This window comes from Natrix helvetica, assembly GCF_964273705.1.
Source record: "Natrix helvetica genome assembly, chromosome: 2".
NCBI lineage: Eukaryota > Metazoa > Chordata > Lepidosauria > Squamata > Natricidae > Natrix > Natrix helvetica.
The window spans coordinates 191,026,456-191,037,424 of record NC_138552.1 but is presented as its reverse complement, the minus strand read 5'-3'; the positions used below and the strand labels follow the sequence as shown (position 1 = coordinate 191,037,424).

Sequence of the window (10,969 nt, the reverse complement as noted above, 5' to 3'; positions counted from 1 at the left end):
CCTCTCTGCTCTTCTCAAAACACTTCTGTTTAGAACAAACCATCAGAAACTTTCAGGTTTCAATTTGGGCATCACCCCTAACCTGTATCATTTTCCCTGCATGATCATTCAGGATTCTAGGCATACAAGAATATGAATTTACACATAGTGCTAGTAACACTACAATGTGTGTGTGTGTGTATTTACAGTATATATATCTACAGCTCAAGTAACACAGATTTGCTACCAGACAATTTTTGGTTTGACACAGGAGTGGGTTCCAGATTCTTTAACTGCTGGTTTGCTCAGGGACGCACTTAATGCACATGCTTGATGTGCACGCTTGATGCGCGCTACGTGTGCATACACAGTAGTGAAAAATTGCTTCTGCGCATGCGCAGAAGTAAAAAACAAGATGGCGTCTTCTATGGCACCGCCAATAGAACCCACCAGTGTGGGTTTCTACCAGTTCGCACTGGCTCGGGAGAACCGGATGGTGAAAGTTACCAATCTGGTGAGAGGAGGTTCGACCAGTGGACCCGGATGTAACTTCTGGAACGCCTGCCCCAGCCCTGTCGCTCGCTCGCTCCTCCCCCCCCCGCCCGCCTGCACTATCCTAGCCCAATTCGGTGTCAAGTCCATTACCTGGGAGTGGAGGTGGTGGACTAAGAAGCATGGAGAGGTCCAGTGGCACAAACCACCAGACAGCAGCGGCAAGCTCAGGAGTTTTCTCCTGGATTCCCCTCTGTCCTCCAATCTCCCAGGGTTCTTTCCCCAGCATGCAATAGCTTTCTATTGGATTCCCCTCCGTCTTGCCTCCTCTGATCTCCCAGGGTTCTTTTCCCAGCGTGCGACAGCTTTCTATTGGATTCCCCTCTGTCTTGCCTCCTCTGATCTCCCAGGGTTCTTTCCCCAGCGTGCGATAGCTTTCTACTGGATTCCCCTCTGTCTTGCCTCTTCTGATCTCCCAGGGTTCTTTCCCCAGTGTGTGATCGCTTTCTACTGGCTTCCTTTCTGTCCTGCCTTCTCTGATCTCCCTAATTTCGGTCCTTAATCCTCCAGTTGTCTATTTTTGGGAGGTTTTCCCCTCTCTTCCCCCCCTTCATAGGAGTCCCCCCAAAATTTGCCACATGGCTTGGGGGTGGTAGTGTGGTCATATGACTGAGTGTGCATGAATGATGTTAAGTTGGCCATACCCGCCCGGTCACATGACTGCCAAGGCATGCCCACAAAATAGGCCACACCCACAGAATAGGTTCTAAAAAAAATTGAAACCCACCACCGGAACCCACCTCTGGTTTGACAGTACTATCCTTTTCTGTGGCTTAAGATATTTAAATATTAAAAATATTTAATCAGTCAATCAATGTATATGACTGCTCAACTGACAATTGTAATTCTAGGAGCATGACGCAGCTGATGCCCATTCATAGTTATTCCATGCCAAACCATTGCGGATAGGTTTATGCACCATCCAGCTTCAACACAGGGTGGAGGAAGCCAGGTCTTCAAGGTCAGAACTATTTTAATCTTGGGGAGAGGAAGGTAAATTGTTCCAGAGGGTAGATGCCATGACAAAGAAGACCTCCTGGGTCCCACCAGATTACATTGTTTTATGGAAAGGAACCAGAGCATACCCGTGTGTCTCATAGGATTGACATATTCATTGGAGATATGTGGTCTTGCAAGTGAACAAAGTGTAAAACTATAGTAGCAAAAAGAAGAAAGATGGAATACAGGTAGACCTTGTTTAGTAATTGACTCAGGTAGCAACCATTCAAAGTTACGAGGGTGATGAAAAATCCATTTTGTGATAATGCTTGCATTTGCAACCTTCACAGTGTCTATGATTGCCATTACAATCAGACAGTATGCATCATCCTGTACCTAACCTGGGTCCCACCCCCCTTTCCCTGCAGAATGAAGAGACTGCTTAAACAAAATATTTCTTTCTGAGCTGCTAGTTCTCTGGAATGCAGCACTTCCCTCAAAAATGCTAACTGCAAGTTAACAAGCTCAGTTCTACTACCTCAATTCGTGAATTTGCAGCTGCTCCCTGTAATTGACAAGAGTTTTATTAGTTTTACACTGCCGTACTGTAAAGCAGGGGTGCCCAACCCCTTGGATTTTGTGGACCGATACTAGGCTGTGGCATGCTAGAAACCGGGCAGCGCAAACAAGCAAAGCCCCATCCATGGGATGTAGGTAGGATGCAAAACCACACCCCCTCTGTCTTCGGAAAAACCTCTCAGCACGGAACTGGTTCCTGGTGCCCAAAAGGTTGGGAGCCGCAGCTGTAAAGGCTTTTATTTGCCATTAGGCAAATAGTCAAATTGCTTTCATTGTATATTCCTCATAGTGCCAGCTTATCCTCTTGTATTCCATTCTTCTAAAATGAGTGGAAATGCAAACATCCATTTTCTTGTTGCTAATTATTCCAGCACTGGGATAAGCACTGCGGAGGTGGGTGGATGGAGTGGGGGAATACGGCTATAAGATTTGTTCTTTTACACACTTTCCTCATGAGTGGTGTTAGATTGGGTAATGGAAAGGCACACACAGGCTAACGGTAACAACAGCTCTTTATTAACTCAGTAGCAACTATGTACAATCCAGCGAAGGTTGAGTCTAATAGCAGCCCTTTTATAGGGAGCCATCAGACCCTTTGACCAATGAGATTAAACCTCTGTTCCCGCCGGAACAGAGGACCTTGGTAGAAATCATTATAACTGCAGCAAGTATCTAACACCCCTCTCCTCTTAGATGGAATAATCCTACTGGTAACATAGTCACACAGGTAGGCGGGCTTTTTGGTAGCTCTGCCAGACCTGCGCAGTTCAGTCGGAGGGTGTTCTTTGGACAGGTCGAACGGACCTGTTTGCTCCGCAGCTCCGCTTGGTGGAAGCTCCTGGAACCTTTTACAGGCCGCGGCTGGAGCTTCTAGAGCCGGTTCGCTCGGAGCTCGCTGCGGGCCTGCAACACAAGAAGCTAAGTATCTCGGTGACTTTGGGTTTGAGTTGGTTGTGGAAGGAGTGACTTCGTGCTCCTTTTGGGTAGGGCTTTGGCTAACTCATGCAGGAGTTACCTCTGGCTGCCTAAGAGTGGAGTTGGAGAGGCGGCCACGGAGTTGGTCAACGTGCCTTCTCCAATTCCGACTGTCCTCGAGCTCTACGAGATAAGAGCGAGGCCCGGTGATGCCTATCACTATGGCAGGAATCCACAGAGTTCCCTCGGCGTAGTTGTGGGCGTAAACTGAATCCTCTATGCTAAAGTTCCGAATTTTGCTTGTGGAGTCTGGGGGCGATGCGGCAGAATAGTTTGGGTGTAGCTGGTCTAAGTGGGACCTTAGCCGGCGAACCATCAGAAGCAGCCCTTTTATAGGGAGCTGTCAGACCCTTCGACCAACTCTGTCCCGCTGGAACAGAGTTATAATGGTGGAAACCATTATAACTGTAGCAAGTATCTAACAAGTGGAGTTCCAGAAATCTTTTCTGTTGTTTGGGTTCATATTGTTCTGATGCTCTAAAACAAAGCTGAAGGAAAATCATTAGCACGGTTATGCGATTTCCCACTTAGTGACTGTGCTGCTGGTCCCAATTTGTCAGGTAATTTTTCTGAGGTTTTTTTTAAAATTATTGTTTCCTACCTATAGACAAAATCTTCCTGGTCTGAGGACTCTACTGTCTACAGCAGGACTGGCTGGGGAATTCTGGGAGCTGGAGTCCAGTCGTCTTCAACTGGCCTACATTGAGAAACACTGATCTACAGTATACACAGTTAATGTTAGAAAAGGGTTGTCTTCACCCTATTTTGCACACATACAAGCTGAGTTGCCTCTTACTCCTCCCTCTTTGGAATTGCAACATTCTATTACACAACTGAAATTGCTAAACAAAGTCTTTTACACTCACTCACTCACTCATTCTCTGTTGAGGTGCAGTGGTTAGAATGCAATATTGCAGGCTAACTCTGCCAACTGCCAGGAGTTCAATCCTGCCCAGCTCAAGGTTGAATCAGCCTTCCATCTTTCTGAAGTCAGCAAAATGAGGACCAGGATTGTTGGGGGCAATTTGCTAATAATGTAAAACACTTAGAGAGAGCTGTACATTACTGTGAAGCAATGTATAAGTGCTATTTCTATTTCTAGGAAAGGCTTTAAAAGTGTGAAAAGCAGGGATTGATAATTAAAGGTATACAGTATTTGTATTCTGCAATCATAATTGTTCTGTAGAAAATGGAGACAAAGAGCTGTATTTCCCCCATTATATACAGTGTTTTGAGTACAGAGAAAATATAACGTACATGTTTTATTAGTGCAAGCATTTTGCATTCCCTGAATATATAAAAAATGTACAGGTTGGTCTGCCTCAACAGTTTACCATTATGGAGTCCTTGATGCTCTCTGAGCTTGATTGTTTGTAGGTCAATTAATCGAAGCAGCATACTTGGCTTTTAGTCTCCTTACAGATGTCAAGATCCTCCCTGAAAGGTTAACTATTTGTTTTTGGAAAACATTGGAGCAGGGGGCAACCTTTATTGACCTTGAAAAAGTGAAGCAGTGTTGGGCTTAGTATTTGGGTGCAAGGACATCAGGAAATCTCAAGGCAATAGCTTTGAATGAGGAAATTATATTAAAAAAAAGAACCCTAGAAGAAGGCAATGACAAACTGCTGCCATATTTCTACCACAAACACTGCAAGGATGTGACCATGTTGTCACTAGCCATTAAACTCAGCTGGAGGGGATTTTGTAAAATTATCTTGGTTGGGAAATCAATAGCAGACACTATTTCATCTAGCTTCTATTTATTTTAGCTTAGCTTCTCAACAACACTTCTAAATAATTTCTACTGCTTTTATATTTCAAGAAGTTGGCTCCTTAATTTGCTATATTTTTTAACCAACAAAATAATCTTCTAAAAGATAGTTAGTGAAAGATGGTGAACTTTTCCCACTGCAATTAAAACTGATGTACCATAGGTACACTAGCAGAAAGGAGATGTGATGGTCTTTTGCTATGTGATTGTGGAGATTGATTTGAGCAGTAGTTTCTTAGAGCATAATCAGAAAGCCACATTAAAAATGCCATTCACTGGTTCTTGAATCAGCATAAAATTCAGACTTGATTGTCAGCCCTTCTCTGCCACAGAAACGAGCCCGGTTTTTTTTTTTTTGAAAGACTGTAAAAATCAAAGTTTGAAAACCTCTGTTTTATCTTATACATGCTAGACAAAATAAATAAATTAAAATTAAATACTTTTGTGGGCTTCCCCAAAAGCCACCCGCTGACCCGGCAGCCTTCCTAGCCGCTCAAAAGCGCCGTTTGTTTCTCTCATCCTCATCCCCCCTCCCCGGCTTTAAATCAAAGGCGGAAGGGAACGCCGCCCCCGCTCGACGAATCGGGGCATCGTCACACTTTGCCTTGGCAAACTCGGCTGTCTTGTGGCAGGCCGAAGAAGCCGATCGCCGATCTTCGCGCACGGCGGGTTTTCTCCAGCCGCCGGCGGGGTGACAGAAGCGCAGTCGTTTTCTTAGCGCATGCGCCCGGGAGAAAGCGAGAGCGAGTCGCTTTCTCTAATCGCCGCCGTTCCTTCTCCGCCTGCGTCTCGGGGCAGGCAGGACGTCGCCGCCGCCGCGTCTCGTATCGCCAGCGCTGAGGGCGAGCGCGCGTCCCGCAGCCCTGCCGAGGTTGGGCCGTAACGTGTCGGGGGCAGGAGCGCAAGGCTACCACCACCCGCGAGTCATGTCCGGCGTGGGGGTGGATTCCTGCGGGGGATCGGGCTCCGGGGCCTGCGGCGGGGGAGCGGCAGCCTCCTCCTCCTCCTCTTCCTCCACCTCCTGCTCCCCCGGTGGAAGCGGTGGCGGTGGCGGCGGGCTGTCGATGTTCCGCTGGCTGGAAGTCCTGGAGAAGGAATTCGACAAGGCGTTCGTGGATGTGGACTTGCTGCTGGGCGAGATTGACCCGGATCAGGCGGACATCACTTACGAAGGCCGGCAGAAGATGACCAGCCTGAGCTCCTGCTTCGCCCAACTCTGCCACAAGGCGCAAACGGTGTCCCAGATCAACCACAAGCTGGAGGTGAATTGGGGGGGGGGCGCAAAGCGGGGCGGGGGGCGGTTCCCGGAGATCGTGGGCCCGCGGGAAGGATGCATGTATGTATGTATGTACGTACGTACGTACGTACGTACGTACATACATACACACACACATATAGTATTTATTTCATCAAGCATGTATTAGATAACATATATAAGTATAAACATGATTTTGGATACATGAAATGGATACGAATAAAAAGAAGCATTAGGACAGGGACGGTAGGCATGCTGGTGCTTATTACAGACCTCAGGAATGGGGTGAGGTCAATAGTAGACAGTTTAAGGTTAAAGTTTTTGGGGTTTGGGGAAGAAACCACAGAGTCAGGTAGTGCATTCCAGGCATTGACCACTCTGTTACTGAAGTGGTATTTTCTGCAATCGAGGTTATCTTGAGTTTGTATCTATTGTGTGCTCCTGTATTGTTGTGGTTGAAGCTGAAGTAATCATTGACAGGAGTTGAGACCTCACCCCTCACTTTCCCTTTTGAAATAGGAAATAGATCTCTGTGTTTGTTAAATAGGCGGGGAAGGAATGTAACATCATGTAATCTCTGCTGTTGTGATTTCCCCAGTCTTGGAAACACACATTACAGGTTAGTCCTTGACTTACAACAGTTCATTTAGTTACCGATCAGAGTTAACAGCAGAGGCACTGAGAAAAAAGTGACCGGTGACTGTTTTTCTGTTAGAACCGTGGCACCATCTCTAGGGTTGTGTGGTCAAAATTCAGACGCTGGGCAACTTTATGGCAACCATCAGATTTATGATGGTTGCTATGTGCCAAGATCACATGGTCCACTTTTTGCGACCTCCTGACCAGCAAAGTCAATGGGGAAGCCAGGTTCACTTAACTACCGAGTTACTGACATCAACTGCAGCAATTCACTTAACAACTGAGGTGAGAAAAATCATAAAATGGGGCAAAACTGACTTGACAAATGTCTCCTTTAACGACAGAAATATTGGGCTCAGTTGTGATCGTAAGTCGAAGACTACCTGTATTGTCATTGGCTGTATAACCAATAAAGGAGAATATTTGTAGCTCAGGGTTGAAATGAGTGGTCCTACATGCTCTCTGAGCATTGTTTTCTAGGGTGATCATGTTTGAAGTATAAGTTTTGTGTATCTCTTAGTGTTTGAGGGTCAGTTGCTCTCTTTATAGCCTATTCAAGCCTGGGGTAATTTTAAGTGTAAGAAAACAATATCCTGATTTTAAAAAAATCTTCTGACCCAGTCTGTGGCCCTTGTGTCACAAACAAATAGTCATACTTTTGAGGGACCCTTAGGTTTAGTAAGATATTTTAGGAAGTAATGCTGTATGATAGTGAGAGAAAAGATAATGCTGACATTCTGCCTCTGTGTGTAATCTGTCTGAAGATACCTTTGTGGATAGAGTGGTAAATGTGTTTGTGTTGTGAAATTGACACCACAGGGAGGCCTTCAACTAAGTGATGCAGTAAGCATTTATGCTGTGAAGATCTCAGAGGTCAAATATTCTCTACTTCAGGCTACTGGAGAAAAGTATTGCCAATTTTAAAAAGCTGTTCTACACAAACATGCTACAGTAGAACTCTGTATATTTTAAAAACTCAATTATGCCTAGTATAATTGGCTGTAGCAGAAGTTGGGGAAAGGAAAATAGAAATAAAATAGCCTTTTGAGGTCCCGAAGCCTAAGAGAGCACACTGTTAAAAATGTTTTCATTGTTGTGGTAAATATCAATGTAAATACTAGTTAAATAAACTTGCAAGATAAGCATCCAGGGACACTTGGCAGCAGGGAAATAACTTAAGTGTCTAGCCAAACTCTCCCAAGGTCTGTAAGTACTCTTATCAAGTTTGCTAAGCAACAACCGTATTTATGTAGACAAATTGGTAGTGGAACTATGGCACCATTTAATATACTGCATCAATTATGAAAAGCAATAAAGAAAGTGACCTGAAAATCAGTAATTTTGTAGACATAAATACTGTACTGAATAGACGGAAACAATATATAAGGTAACTGTTTTTGGAATGCTATAATGTAGTAAGGTTTTTAATGGAACAATTAATTTTCTGAACAGAGTAGTCCTTGATTTACAACAGTTTGTTTAGTGACCGTTCAAAGTTACAACAGCACTGAAAAGAGTGACTTGCGACAGTTTTTCACACTTACAACCGTTGCAGCATCCCTATGGCCACATGATCTAAATTCAGATGCTGGGCAACTGACTCATATTTATGATGTCTGCAGTGTCCCGGGGTCATGTGATCACATTTTGCGATCTGACAAGCAAAGTCAATGAGGAAACCAGATTAATTTTACAACTGTTTCATTAATTTAACAACTGCAGTGATTTATTTAACAAGTGTGGCAAGAAAGATCATAAAATGGGACAATACCCACTTAATAAATGTCTCATTTAGCAACAGGAATTTTGGGCTCAGTTGTCATAAGAAAAGGACTACCTATACCTGTCCTAATGTTAATGAATTGGAACCTCTGCTCTAGATACATGAAAAATTGTACAAATTGAGGATGAATTATCTTTATCAATTATCTTTCTCTGTTCCCAACTACTTCGCAGAAATACTGTACTGATAAAAACAAACATAATCTTGAACTATTTTAAGTATGAGTGGGCAGGTTAGATATTTCTTAGTTCTTTATTGACTTTCTGCCAAAGTGAAAAGTATCAATCTTCAATAAGTTGTTTTTCTAAGTTATAAATAGACATGCATTTGTTATAATTTGTATTTTTATTTCAAACATGTGCTAAGTATAATAACAATTACTTGAATAGTTTCATAGAGATCTATAAGGAATAGTTTCATAGAGATCTATAATTTCAATATATTGTGGAACGTTATATTTTATTAGGACTGAAGACATTGAAGTATTGAGATGGCAAAATACTATTTATTCACTAGAATGTTATAATCTCATAACTCTAAAATCCATATTATAAGTATAATTATTGACAAGACAGTAGTTACTGTCAAAAGGCAAAAAAATATAAGAATACAGCGATAATAAGTAATAACGCATTGGTATTAACATATTGGAGAAAAAGTATCAGCTTCAATATGATCGTTCAGTAATAGTTGAAAAGTTCTAATGTATAATTGCAGAATTTTTGGGTAGTTCAGAAAATTTCACCTGGAAAGAACTACCCCTAAAAGAAATGGTGGGATATTTTTAGAATTATTTCTTCTGAAACAGCATCTTGGTTTCCCCAGATCACTTTACCTAGGTACTTCTAGAGGAGAGTCAAGATAATTTAGAACTAGAAAGACTTAGATAATGCAAGCTAAAATTGCATTGGCCCAGAAGATCCTTCCCATTTCTTGCATTTATTTCAACATTCTCATTCTAATTCTGTTAATGTGGTAGTTTGTTGCAATGTTTCTTAAAGTGTGGTCTTAGTATTGATGTAAAAGTCCTCATGACACTCTCAGGGATGAGTGAAAACAAAATTATTTGTCAGCCTATGCTGAAACATAATTAAATATTGAAATCCCATCAAACAATTGTGAGGCACAGCATTGAATGCGTCCATTTTAATTTTTAAATGTGAATATTGATAAATGTAACCAATTAAAACAAAATCCTTTGGGGTCCTTCATAATTATTAAAAGAGGAAGAGGTTCTGAGAGGGAAAAAAAAGTTTAAGAAACAGCAGTTTTAAGTTTTAATGTATAATGTGAACTTAGCCATGTGGTTCCACAACAATCAGTGTGGTTAAGCAGACCTGACTTACCATAATGAATCCAGCCATCATATTAGAAAATAATTCCTCAACATTTATCTGATTTTGTTTCCTTGTATTTTATCTGTTGTTGAAACTTAATAAAGTATTAATTTTTTCTAAATGATTAAAAATATGTTTCCAATTCCAAGAAAATTAGAAAAAATAGACATGAAAAATTGTGATAGTTTAATTGTTCACAAACAAGTGAATTTGAAATATTACTACAGGTAGTCCTCGTCTTATGACCACAATGGAGCCCAAAATTTCTGTTGTTAAGGGAGTCATTTGTTAAGTGAGTTTTGCCCCATTTTACGACCTTTCTTGCCACAATTGTTAAGTGAATCATTGCAGTTGATAAGTTACTAACCCAGTTGTTAAGTGAATCTGCCTCCCCATTGACTTTGCTTGTCAGAAGATCACAAAAGGTGATCACATGTGCCTTGGGACACAGTCATAAATAAAGTCATAAATGGTCATAAATATGAATCATTTGCCAAGTATCTGAATTTTGATCACATGATTATGTGGATTTGCAAAGTAATGTGAAAACGATCATGTCACTGTTTTCAGTGCTATTGTGGCTTTGAATTGTCACTAAATGAACTATTGTAAATCGAGGATTATCTGTATTTACAGGATTTTCCTGTAGTAAAATAAGGCCATGGTTGACTGTACCTTTGTATTTTTTATCAGGATAGTTTGTTTCCCTACACTGGTAAAATATATGCTAGTATATGCTATGACATGATGGGTAAATAAAATATATTTATATATTTTAACTAAATAATGCCATATTTTTCAGAGTATAAGACGCACCTCCCCCCAAAAAGAGCATGCAATGTTGGTGTATCTTATACACCAAATACAGCCATTTTTGGCCTCCCAAAGTGCCGCCCCTGCATCCCATTTTTGTGAAAAATGGGCAAAAGATGGACCATTTTTCACCAAAACAGAGGTGTTTTTGCCTTCCCCCACCCTCCAGAAACACCCTTCAGACTTCAGCAGGGCTGGGGGAAGGGAAAAAGCCCCCATTTTGGTGAAAAACGGGGGCGTTTTTGCCTTCCCTCAGCCCTGCTGAAGCCTGCAGAGTACTCCTGACGGTCGGGGAGGACAAAAAATATTTTTTTCTTACTTACCTCTTCGAAATCTTGGTGTGTCTT

The 10,969-nt window shown here is 42.1% G+C and overlaps 1 protein-coding gene across 3 annotated transcripts in view; it reads left to right on the top strand.

The window, feature by feature from the left end:
* The first annotated feature begins 5,472 nt into the window (after nt 1–5,472).
* GOPC (golgi associated PDZ and coiled-coil motif containing) overlaps nt 5,473–10,969 on the top strand; it is a 34,855-nt gene continuing 29,358 nt past the window's right edge. For 2 of the 3 annotated variants that reach the window (XM_081944574.1, XM_081944573.1), the window contains exon 1: nt 5,473–6,057. In XM_081944574.1, the coding sequence (XP_081800700.1) occupies nt 5,722–6,057 (336 nt within the window). In that variant the 5' untranslated portion in view covers nt 5,473–5,721. The remainder of the gene's footprint in view (nt 6,058–10,969) is intronic. The other variant, XM_081944575.1, reaches the window with a different exon arrangement.